Source organism: Schistocerca cancellata, chromosome 5 (assembly GCF_023864275.1).
Source record: "Schistocerca cancellata isolate TAMUIC-IGC-003103 chromosome 5, iqSchCanc2.1, whole genome shotgun sequence".
NCBI classification, from domain to species: Eukaryota; Metazoa; Arthropoda; class Insecta; order Orthoptera; family Acrididae; genus Schistocerca; species Schistocerca cancellata.
In genome coordinates, this window is record NC_064630.1 from 493,679,742 (window position 1) to 493,698,561 (window position 18,820).

Sequence of the window (18,820 nt, forward strand, 5' to 3'; positions counted from 1 at the left end):
AAATTATGCTCTTTCATTGTCAACTCTTTGTGGTCAGTTACTTTATCTGTATCACTTAGAACATGTGTAATCTCTCACACCACAATTCAAAATTACATTTTAGCTAATTGATATTAAGATGGAGCACCGAAGATCTGTAGTTCACAGTTTCCACTTTGTTTATACATGACACGGGATTCTCACAGAGTGGAATAATAAATTACAATAGCCACATGTGGGAAGATGAAAATCTTCAAGCCATCCTGGAAGCGATGCATCAGGATTGCTCGAGCATCAATGTATGAGGAGGAACTGTGGATGACAGACTTGTAGTGACATACATTTTACCAGAAATATTATCAGGTGCTGTTTATCTCTAATTCATGTACAATAATTTGCCCTTGCTGTTAGAGAATGTTAATTTGGTGAAAGACAAAAGATATGATTTTTACACAATGGGGCACCATCCATTTTCCTTTGTCTTGTACAGTAATACACTAAGAGTTTTCCCAAGGTTTCTCTAAATTGTTTTACACAAATGCAAGACTGGTTTCTGCTATGAGGCCACTGTTGACTAACAGTCCTACCTCTGAGAAACTAGACCTTTAAGTATGTAAATGTCATATCAATTTGTCCAATATCCTTGTAAACATGCACCACAGATGAATAAAACTGCTAATGCATCTACTTCACCTTCAGGCTGCTGCCTCAGGGTGTAGCAGTGGCAGAGAATCTGGCACATCATATGGGACACCTCAGGTGACACTTGTTTTGCCCAAGGGCTCTGCTTCTGAGACACCTCCTAATGCACCCGACGTGGTGGATCTGCCCTCATAGCAAGGTGAGTGATAGGTGGTAACATGTTCATATCGCTTGAGGAAGCGGGCCAGTGTGGAAGCTGGTCACTTGGCCTTGCCCATTCACCCTGTGAGTGGACAGGTGGCTGCTCCTTCAGCAGGGTCTGAGCAGCCACATGGGGGGAGGAGTTTACTAGTTATTGGGAACTCCAACATTAGATGCTTTATGGAGCCCCTTAGGCAGATAGTGTTCAGGGCTGGAAAGAAAGCCAGTGTGCAATCAGTATGTCTGCCAGAGGGCCTCATTTGAGATGTGGAGGTAGCCTTGTCTATGTCTATCAAGTGAGCAAGGTGCAGTCATTTGCATGTTGTGGCTCACTTCGGCACCAACAGCACATATAGTATGGATTCTGAGATGATCCTCAGTTCGTACAAGCAGCTGGCAGAGGTGGTGAAGACTGCTGGCCTCACATGCAGGTTGCAAGCAGAGATCACAATTTGCAGCATCATTCCCAGAATTGATCGGGGTCCTTTGGTTTGGAGCCAAGTGGAAGGTCTCAACCAGAGGCTTCGTCGACTATGTGATGGTCTTGGCTGAAAATTTCTAGACCTGCATCATAGTGTGGGGATTTATAAGACTGCTATTGATAGGTCAGGGGTGCACTACACAAAAAAGCAGCTACTCGGGTAGTTGAGAACTTGTAGAGTGCACATGAGGGTCTTTTAGGCCAGGCAGTAGCTTGAGGTACACTGATGAACATCTGCCAATCAATATGCAGCAGGGGAAGTCAAACAGCATTCAGAATAAAGACAATTCAACGTCACAATTTTATCAGCAAACTGTCAAAGTATTAGTAATAAAGTTCTCGAGTTTACTGCCCTCTAGGAAAGTTCTCGCACTCAAATTATTCTTGGGACCAAGAGCTGGCTGAAACCTGAAGTGGAAAGCTCCAAGATATTTAGTGAGTCATGGAATGTATATTGGAAAGACAGATTAGAGGCCAAAGGAGGAGGGAGTATTTATCACAATTGACAAAAATATTCTCTGTATTGAAATCGAAGTTGAGTGTGATAGTGAAGTCACCTGGTCATGTATAACAGGTGTACGTGAAACCAAGTTAATTGTTGTATGTTTTTACTGATCACCTGATTCTACTGCGACAGTTCTAGAGTCATTAAAGAAAGTCTATGGTCAACAGCATGTAAATAACCAGGATGCAATACTGTTACAGGTGACTTTAACCTGTCGGGTGTAGATTGGGATGTCTGTGGATTCATTGTAGGGGGCACAGACAGACAGTCATTGCAAAATACTTTTGAACATGTTTTCTGAAAATTGTCTTGAGCAACTAACTCGACAGCCCACATGCAGTGGAAATGTCTTAGACCTTATAGCTACAAATAGGTCAGACATTATTGAAAACTTTAGTATAGGCACAAGGATTTGTGATCATGATGTCATTGTAGTAACTATGATAACGAAACTTAATAAATCAGTCAAGGAGGCTAGGAGAGTGTTTCTGCTAGATAGAGCAGATTAGCAGTTGTTAATGTCTCACTTAGACAGTGAATTGGCATCACTTAGGTTCAGTAAGATGGACATAAAGGAAGTATGGGCAAAGTTTAAGCAGTTTGTTAACTATGGTCTGGAGAGTTATGTGCCTAGTAAGCGGATAAAGGATGGAAAAGACCCACTATGGTTTAATAATGAAATTTGACAGATGTGTGGAAGCAGAGGCTGTTGCACTCTCGGTTCAAATGGGACTGCATAAATGAAGACAAGCAAAGGTTAGTAGAGATTCGTGCATCTGTGAAAAGATCTATGTGTGAAGCAAACAACTACTACCACTGTCACATCTTAGCAAAAGATCTGGCAGAGAACCTAAGAAAATTCTGATCTTATGTAAAATCACTAAGCAGGTCTAAGGCTTCCATTCAGTCCCATGTTGATCAATCTGGTGTGGCAGTTGAAGATAACGAAACAAAAGCTGAAGTTTTAGATGCCATGTTCAAGAAATCATTCACACAGGAGAATCATACAAACATACCATCATTTGACTATCAGACAGACTCCTGTAGGGACAACATAGTAATGATCATACCTAGTTTAGAGAAACAGCTGAAGGATTTGAAAACAAATAAATAACCAGGTCCAGATGGAATCCCAGTTTAGAGTACTCTACAGCATTGGCCTCTTACCTAGCTTGCATTTATTGAGAATTTCTCACCCAGCACGAAGTCCCAAGTGACTAGAAGAAAGCACAGGTGACTCCAGCATACAACAAATGTAAAAGAATGGATCTGCAAAATTACAGACCAATATCCCTAACTTCCATTTGCTGCAGAGTACTTGAACATATTCACAGTTTGAATATAATAACCTCTTTTGAGACTGAGAAGCTTATGTACAAGAATCAGCATAGTTTTAGAAACCATTGCTCATGCAAAACTCAGCTTCCTCTTTTCTCACATGATATACTGAGGACTATGGATGGAGGGCAGCAAGCAGATTCAATATATCTATATTTCTGGAAAGCATTTGATATGGTGCACCATTGCAGGCTGTTAACAAGGTACAAGCATACGGAATAAGTTCACAGATATGTGAGTGGCTCGAAGACTTCTTAAATTATAGAACCCAACATGTTGTTATCAACAGTGGATGTTCATCAGAACAAGGATATCATCAGGAGTGCCCCAGGGAAGTGTGATAAGACCACTGTTGTTTTCCATATACATAAATGATTTGGCTGACAGGGTGGGCAGCAATCTGCTGCTGTTTGCTGATGATGCAGTGGTGTTTGGTAAGGTGTCAAAGTTGAGTGACTGTAGGAAGATACAAAACAGCTTAGGCAAAATTTTCAGTTGGTGTGAAGAATGGCAGATAGCCTTAAATGTGGAAAAATGTAAGTTAATGCAAATGAGTAGGAAGATCAAACCTGTAATGTTCAGATACAGTATTACTAGTGTCCTGCCTGATGTGATCAAGTCATTTCAATATCTGGACATAACGTTGCAAAGCGAAATGAGGTGGAACGAGCATGTGAGAGCTATGGTAGGGAAGGTGAATGGTTGACTTCAGTTTATTGGGAGAACTTTAGGAAAGAGTGGTTTCCCCTGTGAAAGAGACCACATATAGGATGCTGGTGCAACCTGTTTTTGAGTGCTGCTGGAATGTTTGGGATCCATATCAGGTCAAATTGAAAGAAGACATAGAAGCAGTTCAGAGGCAGGCTGCTAGATTTGTTACTGGTAGGTTCAAACAATATGTAAGTGTTACGGAGTTGCTTTGGGAACTCAAATGGAAATCCCTGGAGGGAAGGCAGCATTCTTTTTGAGAAATACTATTGAGAAAATTTAGAGAATCAGCATTTGAAGCTAACTGATGAGCAGTTCTACTGCTGCCAAAATACATTGCACATGAGAACTGTGAAGATAGCGTACAAGAAATTAGGGCTCATATGGAGGCATACAAACAGTCATTTTTCTCTTGTTCTAGTTTTGAGTGGAGCAGGAAAGGAAATGACAAGTAGCGGTACAGGGTACCCTCCACTATGCATTGTATGGTGGCTTGCAGAGTATCGATGTAGATGTAGATGTACTATCACCACCAACACCACCACAACCACCACCACCACGAACACCACCAAAGCAACCACTTCCATGCAACAGTCATTTAAAGAGGGATGGAATGGTTCAGATCTGATAGCAGGACCTCCCTCATTCATTTGATTAATTTAAGGCATTGATGTATTCCACACTCATGAATGACATGCCCTCTTTGTAGGAGCATGTCTACCATGCATGTCACTAAATCCATAGTCAGATAGATGTGTTAAATGAGTTGATGATTTTTTGAGAAAGAGCACTGCAGAACATTTAAGAATGGGTAGTAACTAGATGTAACACCTGCTGCAGAGTTAAATGACAGATGGATATCATAGGACAAAGTGATCCATATCTCAAGAATTTGGTACATCTACAGGACTTTTTTAACCAATACTCTTGCCAATAAAAAATAGGACACTTTTTTAAACACTCTGCATGTGACTCCATTTTTCTGTAAATGAGATAGAGGGAGATTATATCAAAGGTTGACTGCTATTATGTTGTTGTTGTTGTTGTTGTTGTTGTTGTTGTTGTTGTCTTCAGTCCTGAGACTGGTTTGATGCAACTGTCCATGCTACAGTAAAGCTGCATGCCCTCGGGAAAAATTACGGCTGTAATTTCTCCTTGCTTTCAGCCATTCGCAGCACCAGCACAGCAAGGCCGTTTTGGTTAGTGTTGCAAGGCCAGATCAGTCAATCATTCAGACTGTTGCCCCTGCAACTACTGAAAAGGCTGTTGCCCCTCTTCAGGAACCACATGTTTGTCTGGCCTCTCAACAGATACCCCTCCGTTGTGGTTGCACCTACGGTACGGCCATCTGTATCACTGAGGCACGCAAGCCTCCCCACCAACGGCAAGGTCCATGGTTCATGGGGGTAGGCGTTATTATGTACATGGGATTTTTAAAAATTCTAAAATGAAATAAAAATATAAAGTTTGTACTTTGAAAACTGAAATGACTGGGAAAGAAGGGCTTTTATGCTATTTATGATATATGCTAGATATATATGACTGAAAAATATCCCTCATATTTACAAAAATGTTTTAACAATATAAATTACTTTTGCTACAATCAACTGTCAAGACTGAAATCTAAGTGAGTTTTACTTACTTTTGAGGAAGATATTGACATCTTCCAGCTGTGGTATATTGTCCTCCCTGAAAAAAAAAGTATTGCCTTAATTTATATATTCAATAGAAATAATCAATAATTTGTTAATTGTTTTATGTTTACAATCTTTGCTATATTTTAATTTGATATAATCTAAAAGAAATTTCACACACAAGTAGACAGTCTGAAGAAATCATGGAACCTGAAAAAATAAGAATTAAGTATCATGTCACACAGAGCAATAAATACTATGCCTTACAACTCTTTGAATGTACTGTGTCAATTAGGAATCTAGAAAAACACCGATTAATAGTACTGACAGTACAGATCACCAACTGAATATATTTTAAATTTAATCAAGCAATTAGAGAACTAAGCAGAGCTAACTGAAGAGTTACAGTGATTGTTGAGACTTAAAAATTCATTTCATACCACATACTGCAAAATCCATGAAAACTTGTTTGTAGATTACTTTGCATTCAATGGCTTGGATCTAGAAGAAATACTAAACTGTGTATCTAACCATAATTAACAATGAACCATCTTAATAAATTACATTTTGATAACTACACTGTAATGCAACATGAAATATAATTTGTTGTTGTTGTTGTTGTTGTTGCTGTTGTTGTGGTCCTAAGTCCAGAGATTGGTTGATGCAGGTTTTCAGGCTACTCTATCCTGTGCAAGCCTCTTCATCTCTGAATAACTACTGAAACCTCCATCGATTTGCACTTCTTACTAAATTCATCTTTGGTTTCCTCCCTCAATTTTTAACCCCCCACCCACACACACTTCTCTCAAATACCAAATTGACAATTCCTTGCTGCCTCTCTTCTTTTAGTCAAGTTATAGTATCATACATTATGCAATCTACTCATCTAATCTTTCTCATTCTTCTACAGTTCTTCAAAAGTTCTACTCTCCTCTTATCTGAGATGCTTATTGTATGCATTTCACTTTTGTACAATGCTACACTCTCGACACCTTAAGAAAAGACTTACTACAATTTGGTTTTGACTAATAGATAGACTGATCCTTGAGGAAGATTTTGGTTTATAATTTATAAATATTTTTTGGAAATTGTCTGAACTATGATGGAATGAAGTCTGCCACCACTGTGAAAATGGCTGTTTAACAGTTTGGCTACCACAACACTAGACAGCAGTGAAGTTTGAGCAGAATCCATGTCTGGCCTGTTGGTCTAGCATGTGGCTGAAAACTGAAACATTGCAGGATCAAATGCTGGTGGGATTTTGGTTATTATTATTATTATTATTATTATTATTATTATTATTATTATTATACACCTTCCTATTACTTCAGCCATCCCCTCTATTCAGGGGATTCTCCTCTCGTACATGACAATGCTCCTTTATTTTACTAAAGTCGGCAGTAGCAGAACGTTGTGAGAAATGTGGTTCTGACACTGATTTTAATAATGTACATGTGCTGTCTAAGGAAACCAACATTTATAGAAGAAAGGTCCGAGAAGCAGTTTAAATTTCCAAGAATGCATGTAATTTCAATAGACAGGACGGCTATAGGCTTCCGGCATCGTGTCTCCCTGCCATCAAGGAATCGAACATGCGGCCATGGTTTGTGAGCAGTACAAACAATGCACTGCAAGTCACCTCTGCAGACAATAATATTTTGAGTAAACATTCCCCCTCTCTTGTTCTGTCCATTTACATGTAGCCAATGATGATGGGCAACCAATAGCAGCAGGAGGAATTTCAACCAATAACCCTTTTCCAGTGTAAGTGTGAAATAGTGCCTTTCTATCCAATGATGATGGGTCACCAATAGTATCCACAAGAGTTTAGCCAGTAACACCCCTTCTTATGCATCAGCTTGGTAATATTAGCCTAAGATAATGGCTCACCAATGGTAGCCACAAGAATTTTAACCAATATTTCCACTTCTCCAGTAAAAATACAGGAAAACCCCTTTTTATAAGAGAAAATGACTCTGGTCTCTGACAGTGTTCTAGCAATAGTGGACACTGAAACATCCTGAAGAAGACTCCAGTAGAGGGGTTGAAATGTCGATTACTTCAGAAGGAAATATGATATGGCCTAACAACCCAGAAGATTTTAATTTTAGTGACAATGGCCATGAAAACCCACAGGCTTACATAAAACTCCTTTATTTTGTTGATGTGGCCTTTCCAAGATTGTCGTGGTCTGATGCATTTATGTCTGTCAGGTGGTTTCCATTCAAAAATCTTCTTTGGTCACCGATAATCTGGCATTCTCAACAAATGCCCATACCACTAATGATTTTACTTCAATTCTACACATGTAATTTCTTAGACTTTCCCAGCGATTTCATGACATCTCATGGAAATCGGGTGTTCTGCCAGATATCAGCGTCTTCCAGCCACGATATTTCGATGTCATTACTTGACGTCTTCATCAGGTGTTCCCTGAGACTGGCTGCTTGCTGGACCGGGTCGCATATTTATGCCTGCCTGGTGCCTGGTGTTCTGTTTGCTGTTCCCTAGTCAGTCCGCGCCCACGGGTCGCGCTATCCTGCCATTCTAGGTGTTCCCTATTCCATCCGCGCCCACTCTGGCTGCCTCCAATTGCGGTCGTGGCCTCCTGGTGTTGCCTTCTTGGTCCGCGCCCATGAGTGGCGCTCCCCTGCCACTCTGGACATTCCCTATTCCGTCCGCGCCCACTCTGGCCACCTCCAACTGCGGTCGTGGCCTCCTGGTGTTCTCTTCTCAGTCTGCACCTGCGAGTAGCGCTCCCCCGCCACTCTGGACATTCCTTATTCCGTCCACGCCCACTGTGGCCGCCGCTGACTGTGGCTGAGGCTTCCTGGTGTTCCCTTCTTGGTTCATGCCCACAGTGTGCTGATGTCTGAGGCTTGTTGTTGGAGTTGGAAACATATTTTCTCCGGTAATGCTTCAGCAGTTCAAATGCCAGGTTCCATGCAGTGCTTAGCTGGTATCCTGCTTCCCGGTTAATCAGGTTTTGTGCCATCTTTATCTCTATAGATTCAGTGACGACGCTATCCCAGAACCTGGGGGTCTGGACCATGACCTTCGTATTCTCATAATCCATGGAATGTTCCAACTCTAGGCAGTGTTCTGCAATTGCTGATTTTGTGGCCTGCATTAGCCTGGTATGTCGCTGGTGTTCCTTACATCTGATTTCCACCATTCTAGTCGTTTGGCCAATGTAGGACATACCGCATTCACAAGGAATATTGTAAATGCCAAGCTTCCTTAAGCCCAGGTCATCTTTGACTGTTCCAAGTAAAGCCCTGATTTTGCTAAGTGGGCAGAAGACACTCTTGATATTATGTTTCATTAGTATTCTGCTGATCTTGGCAGAAACAGGTCCGGCATACAGTAAAAATGCCAGCTTCTCGATCTCTTCTTCTTGCTCATTCTCTGGTGTATCCTGATGTCTGGCGGGATGTAGAGCTCTGCGGATGTCCCTGGATGAGAATCCGTTATTAGCAAACACTTTTTGAAGATGTTCAAGTTCCCCTGCCAGGCTGTCAGAGTCAGACAGTGTCTTGCTTGGTGTATGAGTGTTCTAAGCACCCCGGTCTTCTGTGCTGTGTGGTGGCAGCTGTCGGCCTCTAGGTATAAGTCTGTGTGTGTTGGCTTTCGGTACACACTGCGGGTGAAGGTGCCATCCGCCTTCTTCTTCACCAGGACATTCAGAAACGGAAGCTGACCGTCTTTTTCTAGCTCCATGGTGAATTTAATATTCGGATGCCTTGAGTTCAGGTGGTCCATGAAGTCTTCCAGTTTTTCACGACCGCGGGGCCAAATGAGAAATGTGTCATCAACGTATCTCAGGAAGCATGTTGGCTGGGGCAGTGGCAGTTGTAAGAACCTTGTCTCGAACTTCTCCATAAACAGGCTGGCCACTACTGGTGACAAGGGGCTACCCATCGCCACCCCTTCAGTCTTTTCATAGAATTGACCTCCACATAGGAAGTAAGTCGATGTTAGAATATGCTTAAACAGATCCAGCATAGCTCCATCAAACTTCTCACTGATTAAGTCAAGTGTGTCCTTAAGGGGCACTCTGGTGAACAGGGACACCACGTCAAAACTGACCATTAAGTATGCATCTGAGAAATGTAGGTTTATAAGACGTTCCACAAAGTCCCGTGAGTTGCAGATGTGGTGCGCATGCTTCCCCACATATGGTGCCAACATTTTCTTGAGATATGTTGCAGCTGGGTAGGTGGCTGCCCCAATATTGCTCACAATGGGTCATAGTGGTACACCCTCTTTGTGGATTTTAGGTAGTCCATAGAGTCTGGGTGGTACTGGTGCCTTGGATTTCAGTTGTTTGATAACTTTCTCAGGCCAGCCAGTTTCCTTCAGCAGAGACTTGGTTATTCTGTCCACCCTGTCAGTTGGATCCTGCTCTAGTGGTTTGTAAGACGGGTCCTCCAGAAGTTGCCGGATCTTCAGGTCATAGTCACCTTTCTGCAGTACGACTGTGGAGTTCCCTTTGTCTGCCGGTAATACCACTATGTCGTCATCTTCTCGTAATCTCCTGAGGGCCATCCTCTCATCTCTTGAGATGTTAGACTTAGGCGGCCTGGCTCTGGTAAGGGCTCTGCACGTCTCTCTCCGAATCCCTTCAGCCGAACTTGAGGGTAGTGTGTTGACGACTTGTTCCACAGAGCTGATGAAATTGGCTACCGGTAGATCTCTAGGAGTGACAGCGAAATTTAGGCCCCTGCCAAGAGCCTTCAGGGTAGCTTCATTCAGTGTTCTGTCACTCAAATTTACAACCTTGCGAGTGTCATGATTTTGATGCACTCTGCTGTTCAGGCGTTCAAATTTTGCCAATTGTCGGGCTATAGCATTGTTCTTAATGCATGCTGCTAGTGACCAAGACACTCCATCAATTCTGTCCCAATCCTCTTGTGCTAGTTTGGCGGCCATGTACAGATGTAGATGTAACAGCTCCCTGGACATGACATCAAGTTTATGGCGGATATCACGGACTCTTTCTCTCACCAGAGCGATGCTGGCTTGGTGCTTGATCCTGTTGGCCGCCCTAGACATAATATGATGTTTGATTTTGGCAAATACAGGCACCACATCTCCATCTCTGCACCTGAGGAGGAAGTTGAGTGAGCCCACCATCCTCTCTTTGCGTTGTCGCAACTTGTCCAGTTTCTTCTTATTGCAGCACATTTCCTCCATGTAGAGTCTTGTGATGTAATTTCATAGACTTTCCTGGCGATTTGATGACATCTCGTGGAAATCGGGTTTTCTGCTGGATATCAGCATCTTCCAACCACGATATTTCGATATCGTTACTTGATGTCTTCATCAGGTGTTCCCTGAGACTCGCTGCTTGCTGGACCGGGTCACACATTTATGCCTGCCCGGTGCCTGGTGTTCTGTTTGCCGTTCCCCAGTCGGTCCGCACCCCCGGGTCGCGCTATCCTGCCGCTCTAGGTGTTCCCTATTCCGTCCGTGCCCACTCTGGCTGCCTGCAACTGCGGTCGTGGCCTCCTGGTGTTGCCTTCTCGGTCCGCGCCCGTGAGTGGCACTCCCCTGCCGCTCTGGACGTTCCCTATTCCGTCCGCACCTGCTCTGGCCGCCTCCAACTGCTGTCGTGGCCTCCTGGTGTTCCCTTCTCGGTCTGCACCCGTGAGTGGCACTCCCTTGCCGCTTTGGACGTTCCCTATTCCGTCCGTGCCCGCTCTTACAACTGCCACTTACCAGCCAACATGCTTCCTGAGATACGTTGATGACACATTTCTCATTTGGCCCCACGGTCGTGAAAAACTGGAAGACTTCCTGGACCACCTGAACTCAAGGCATCTGAATATTAAATTCACCATGGAGCTAGAAAAGGACAGTCAGCTTCCGTTTCTGGATGTCCTGGTGAAGAAGAAGGCGGATGGCACCTTCACCCGCAGTGTGTGCCGAAAGCCAACACACACAGACTTATACCTAGAGGCCGACAGCTGCCACCACACAGCACAGAAGAACGGGGTGCTTAGAACACTCGTACACCAAGCCAAGACACTGTCTGACTCTGACAGCCTGGCAGGGGAACTTGAACATCTTCAAAAAGTGTTTGCTAATAATGGATTCTCATCCAGGGACATCCGCAGAGCTCTACATCCCGCCAGACATCAGGATACACCGGAGAATGAGCAAGAAGAAGAGATCGAGAAGCTGGCATTTTTACTGTATGCCGGACCTGTTTCTGCCAAGATCAGCAGAATACTAATGAAACATAATATCAAGAGTGTCTTCTGCCCACCTAGCAAAATCAGGGCTTTACTTGGAACAGTGAAAGATGACTTGGGCTTAAGGAAGCTTGGCATTTACAATATTCCTTGTGAATGCGGTATGTCCTACATTGGCCAAATGACTAGAATGGTGGAAATCAGATGTAAGGAACACCAGTGACATACCAGGCTAATTCAGGCCGCAAAATCAGCAATTGCAGAACACTGCCTAGAGCTGGAACATTCCATGGATTATGAGAATACGAAGGTCATGGTCCAGATCCCCAGGTTCTGGGATAATGTCATCACTGAATCTATAGAGATAAAGATGGCACAAAACCTGATTAACCGGGAAGCAGGATACCAGCTAAGCACTGCATGGAACCTGGCATTTGAACTGCTGAAGCATTACCGGAGAAAATATGTTTCCAACTCCAACAACGAGCCTCAGACATCCACACACTGTGGGCATGAACCAAGAAGGGAACACCAGGAAGCCTCAGCCACAGTTGGCGGCGGCCACAGTGGGCGTGGATGAAATAGGGAATGTCCAGAGTGGCAGGGGAGCGCCACTCGCGGGCGCGGACTGAAAAGGGAACACCAGGAGGCCACCACCACAGATGGAGGTAGCCAGAGCGGGCGCGGACGGAATAGGGAACGTCCAGAGTGGCAGGGGAGCGCCACTCACGGGCGCAGACCGAGAAGGCAACACCAGGAGGCCACGACCACAGTTGGAGGTGGCCAAAGTGGGCGCAGACGGAATAGGGAATACCTATAGTGGCAGGACAGCGTGACCCACGGGCGCGGACCGACTAGGTAACGGCAAACAGAACACCAGGCACCGGGCAGGCATAAATATGCGACCCGGTCCAGCAAGCAGCCAGTCTCAGGGAACACCTGATGAAGACGTCAAGTAATGACGTCGAAATTTTGTGGGTGGAAGACGCTGATATCCGGCAGAAAGCCTGATTTCCACGAGATGTCAATTCTACACATGGCTGCCTCAGTTTCCCTCATTTCACTCCTTACTTCATCATTAGCTTTTTTCTCAATTCTGCTCCTTCAGAAATAATCAATTTCCACAGGTATTACTCTTCCTTTGGGGTCAGCATTTAAAATACACATTTCTGATCCACAGCACAGGACAGATTCAACCATTGACATACTCACTCTTTTCTAATTGTCATTAGAAATGTTCTTGTTCTACCAAAAAGAATTCATATACCTTATTACTTTTCTGCTTTGTTGTGTTCTGTGTTTTACTTCTATATTGCCCAATCCATTTTTATCAATATATGCCCCTACACATTTAAATTTTTCTACCTGTTTTATAACTGCTTCATCATTGATGTAAACTTCAATTGCAGTGTCATTATTCTCTATCAAATCAGCAGTCCGCATTTGTCCTATTTATGATACAAACATCATATCATAAACTCAAGGTCACATTCATTTTGTGCTATAATGATTTGATCATCAGCAAAACTTAGCTAAACACCTATACATTATTAACAATGGTTCCCATTCCTCCATAGCTGCTCTTCCATCTTCAGAGAGCCACCACCATGTATAAGATGGGTGATATACTGCAATGTATCTCAGACCTTTTGTGACATTAATAGGTTCTTATAATTTTGACCTTCTTTCAATCTGTACCATATTATCTCTGTACATTTCAGTAATAATCTGTAAAAGACAGTCTTTCATATCTGTATCTTTCAAAGCTTCCTAGAGTTTTGTATATGGTCTGTGTCATGAGCTTTTGCTAAATCTACAAAGGCAATGTGTAACTCCACTCCTACCACTATAAATTTCTCCATTTGTTGTTGTAGAATAAAGAGGTTATCTGTACAGGATATGTTCTACTTTTTAAAATGTTCTGCCTGAACCCACACTGGTTCCCCAGTATGGTGGCCAACATTCTGCCTTATTCTCTCATACGTAATTTTGCCAAATAAGTGGCTCATTTGGCAGTTCACTCTAATGCCTCTGTAGCATTCTATATTCCCCTTCTTGGAAATGGAAAACATGCATGATCTTTTACACTGTCCAAGCCAGTGAAGAGAATCTGGAGCACACATGGGACAAGCTCTTTCTCCTGAAGCAATTCAACATAAAGGAATTATTTCAACAGAGATTAGAGTATGAACTAAAAATTATGCCAGAAGATGACAATGTTGAAAAGGGAGTATGAGAATAATGAACAAGAAATTATGAAAATTGCTCTGGATGTACTGGGAACTTAGAGTGAGAGTCTGGATAAACAAGATCTTCTATGTATGTCAGAAGACCCTAAGATGATGATTTGGGAAAAGTAGAATTTATACAAAAATTGTAGTCTACTGAACCACATCAAGATAGTCATAATTACCAGACAATGAATCAAGAGTTAAGAAGCAGAATTAATTCAAAGAAGTGTGAGGTGTGGGAACAAAATGCATTCAAATTGAGAGTTTATAGGTGGATCACAAACTCAGAAGTGTGGAGGACAGTTACTGCTATGAAGAAAACAGCAGTAAACAAAGCAGTAGACAACTTAATTCCTTTAAGGAAATACAAAAAGGATCATACAGATCTTCTAATTGAAGACAGAATCCAGTATTCAAAAGAGAAAGAAGATAAGATTGAAGAAACTGTTTTAAATGTGACCATTATGTTAGAGGAAGTGAACAGTGCATTAGCTCAAATGAAGAATGGTCAATCACTTGGTCCTGGAAATATTCATGTGGAATTATCAAAAACTGGAGGACACCATTTAAAAATATAATGCACAATATGAACAACTGTTGTCACACTGAGTTTTCACTGTCTTTTTAACCTCACATACACTCTCAATGAAGTGGACATTCACCAGAAGCAGAACATGGTTCAGATTCCATGCTAAGCTGGGTGTCTCACTTTCTCAAAGTGGAATCAAAGTCCATTTTGGTGGTGTAGTGCTAACTGGCATGGTAGCTCAGAATAGTCAGGGGACTGGCAACCCTCTGTAACAGGAAAAAAAGGAAAAGAAAGAAAGAAAACACTGACTGAAGTCTTCCATAATGGAATTTGAGAGGTGTCATGCAACTTACACACAGACCTGATGACAAAAAATGATGAAGACACAGATAGATAGAACTAAAAAAAATGTGCTAAGGCATGGGACTAACAGTTGAAAGATCATGGGTTCAAATCCCAGCCAGACTACAGATTTTTATCTCTGTTATTTTAATTTGACAGTCACTTTTCAATGATGTGGAGATTTATCAGAAACAAAATGTATTTCAAATTCACCTTAAACTGTAGGCCACATTTTTCCAGGAGGATTACTGGCTAGGGAGAAATATGTCACTCATGTGATACCCAGTCAAAAGACTTGCACGAGAACACTGAGCCAAACAAAATTATTATCAGAACCTGTGCATATATAGATACATTCTCCATCTGAACAACTTGTAAATTAAAGTTACCCACCTCCTTTTTCTGCCTAAAAATGAGGGATAATTTCTCTACTTTAGGGATTTTGATAACATTTTCATTAATGGTTATATTGACTCACAAGGAAACTTTCTTTATATAATTTACAAATATTTGGTGCAAATTGGCTGAACTATGAGGAATGAAAGTATGCTGCAAAATTTTTTCTGTCTGTATGTGAAGCCTACTCTCAGCAACTACTGTAGAGATTTGATACTTACAGTGGATTGGTGCGACTGCACCACTAACAAATGAGTGGCCATGGAGGTGCAATGTCTTTGATGCACAAATAGCTTGTTAGAGGGGTTGCTGTTGGGCAGTCTGTCCATACCTTTAGGCACTGCAGTTTGCTAACAATTGGTGTGAGCTGCTTACATCATTTAAGTTATATGAAAGTGATGATTCAATTAGCTAGCATCATCCTCTGATTTTTAATCGTAACTCAACACAATGCCCGGTAGGCAAAATTGCCACTACACCAAACAAGTCATCTGGCTGTAAATACTTAATGCCACATGTGGGAGGCTGGGGTGGGCTGCTAGTGAGATATAACGTTAAGGTTTCTTTTAACTTTTTGGGAATGTAAGTGTCTTGCTTTAGGTTAGATGGGAACTTACTGGAAATTATTTTAGTGTCAATCAAAGGTGTTAATCACTGAAGTTTTTACAAGCAGATTTTCTCTTTGATTAAAGAGAGATGTTTTTTGCTAATTATGCTCTTTTAATGTACTGGACATTTTGAAATTATTGTTTGTTTAATGATTTGCCTCTTCATGTCTTTGAATCAGTTCCACTTGACCATAATATCTGAGAAATAGTCCTTGACTAGTGTAGTGACACCAGGAGCGGGATGTAAAAATGTTGTTGACATTAACTCTCAGACAAAATTAATGCAAGAAAATGACTTTATCATCTGTATAATGGGTTCAAACGATGTGGCAAAAAATGAAGCAGAGGTTTGCGAGAAAACGCTGCAGAATTTTTTACAAGCTAACAAATGCAGAAACACAATAGTTGCCACACTTCCTCATAGGCATGATCTTATTTATAGTTTGTGTGTAAACAAAGAAATTCAGAAAACAAACATTAAAATAGGGAAACTGTGTTCTCAATACACTAAGTGCAATGTACTGGATATAAGCAAGCTGCATCAAAATCTGCATGCAAAGCATGGAATGCATTTTAACTATGAAGGGAAAAGGTTTGTTTGTGATCGTGTTAGTGAAATAATTAAAGAAAGACTTGTAAGGGATAGAACAATCTATCAGCTTCCTGAACATCCTTCCAACAACAGCAAGGAAAACAAAATAAACAAGAAAGAAGAACAAAGATACAACACTGCAGACATTCCTAATCTAAACTAGAGGTATGTGATGCTGTAAATATGATTCCCAATTACCAAATTGTAAATACGCTCGAACTAAAAATTTATCACCTTAATGTGCAATCCCTGTGTAATAAGATCAATGAAATTAACGTACTGTTAACACATGAACTTAACGATATCTCAGTGTTATGCATTTCTGAGCACTGGCTTAACCCAGAATTAATCCAGAATACGAAAATAAACAAATTTGTTTTGGATGCTTACTACTGCAGGAAAAACAGCAAGCATGGTGGGATAGCAATTTACAAAAAGGATAATGTAGATTTTATTACACTACCTGACTTAACTAGGGCAAATGTCGAAAAGGATTATGAAACTGCAGCTATAAAAATTACTCAGTTCAACCTGGTTATTGCTACAGTTAACCGATCACCATCCGGGAATTTTGAACTTTTCTGAAACAAAAAGGAGTCATTGCTAAATAAAGTAAATAAAATGGATTGTGAATTGATAATCTGTGGTGACTTCAATATTGATTTCCTCATGAATAGTGGAAATAGGGAGACCATTTTGAACCTTGCAACGTCCTACAATTTAAAGGCTGAAGTAAAAGCAGCTACCCGAGTAACAGAAACTTGCCAAACAGCTCTTGATCAGTTTCTAGTCAAGAAGAGTTTACACAACACCTCACTAAAAATTTTCAATGCAGGTTTTAGTGACCATCTTGCTCAAATATTAAGCATAAAAGTACAAGGCAGTATTATTAACATGTCTTTCAGAACAGCATATCAAAGTTATAATCAGCATAATGTAAACTACTTCAACAACTTATTAAAGAAAGAAAAATGGCCAGGAGTGTACAAAATGAACGGTATAAATGAAAAATTCAACACTTTCATTGATACATTAACCCATTTTTTTGAACTTGCATTCCCACTGAAAACATTAACCATACGAGGGAACTCTAGAACAAACAGCTGGATCACAAAGGGAATAAGGGTTTCATGCCAGAAGAAAAGACTACTTCATGAAATATGCAACTCAAAAAATTCCTCACCTGTAGTATGCGCGTACTATAAAAAAATACTCCAAAATATTAAGAAAAGTAATAAAAGCAGCAAAAATAATGCATAATGATGAAATCATTTATAATTCAGCTAATAAATCAAAGGCTATGTGGAGTGTTATAAAAAAAGAACGTGGAGGATACAGACAATCTTGCAAAAATATAACACTATCACATAAAAATAAAAAAGTAACAAACCCCTTAGAAGTAGCCAACACATTTAACAACTTTTTCACAGGTGTTGCTGATAATATGTTACAATCAAACTTTAAGAGCACCCAGGCAAATGAATATAAAATAAGTGCATGTAGAGGATCTATGTACATCAGTCCTGTTTCACAAGATGAAGTAGCTAAAGCAATAAAAGGACTAAAAAATTCCGAATCGGCAGGTATTGATGGTATACCTGCAACAATGTTAAAGAAGAGTGCATCAAACCTAATTGAAGTACTCACACACTTATGTGACTGCTCACTTCAGGCAGGCACTTTCCCCATTGTGTTGAAAACATCAAAAGTTATTCCTGTATATAAAAAAGGTGATAAAGACAATGTAAATAACTACAGACCCATCACAATTTCCTCCTGAATCTCTAAAGTACTGGAAAGAGTTATGTATGAGAAACTTATGAAATTTATAAATAAAAACAGCATCCTATGTAATGAACAACATGGATTCAGAAATAAGAGGTCAACAACAACTGCTGTCAATGAGTGCATCAATTCCATCCTAAACCTTATGGACAAAAAACAGGAAACAATAGGAGTATTTATTGACTTGTCAAAAGCTTTTGACATGGTGCACCATAAAATTCTGCTATCAAAGCTTGAAAGATATGGTATTCAAGGTCTGTCCAACAAGTGGATCAGTTCCTTCCTGACTAATCGTAAGCAGACAGTGTGCATCAAGCACACAAATATTGAACTAAAAACTGTATCTAATCACTTATCTGACTATAAACAAATTAAATGTGGTGTACCCCAAGGATCAGTAATGGGACCCCTTCTGTTTCTTCTGTACATAAATGATATAAGTTTAAATGTTGATGCACACAAAATAATCATATTTTCAGATGACACCACGATTCTACTAAAAGGAGACGACAATGAACAGTTACAGCAGACAGTAAACATGGTCACGAAACAACTTAGCAGCTGAGCACAGAGTAATCAGCTTGTAATAAACAGTAAGAAAACCATTGCTCTAAAATTCCACAATGTGCCTAACAAGGACATGCTTATGCCA

General features: G+C 41.0%; 1 protein-coding gene across 1 annotated transcript in view; it reads right to left on the minus strand.

Annotated features, from left to right (window-relative positions):
- Window positions 1-18,820, minus strand: part of LOC126187678 (tryptophan 5-hydroxylase 1) — a 245,941-nt gene that overhangs the window by 47,831 nt on the left and 179,290 nt on the right. Inside the window, exon 8 of the mRNA XM_049928912.1 lies at window positions 5,497-5,543. Within this exon, the coding sequence (XP_049784869.1) occupies window positions 5,497-5,543 (47 nt within the window). The remainder of the gene's footprint in view (window positions 1-5,496; window positions 5,544-18,820) is intronic.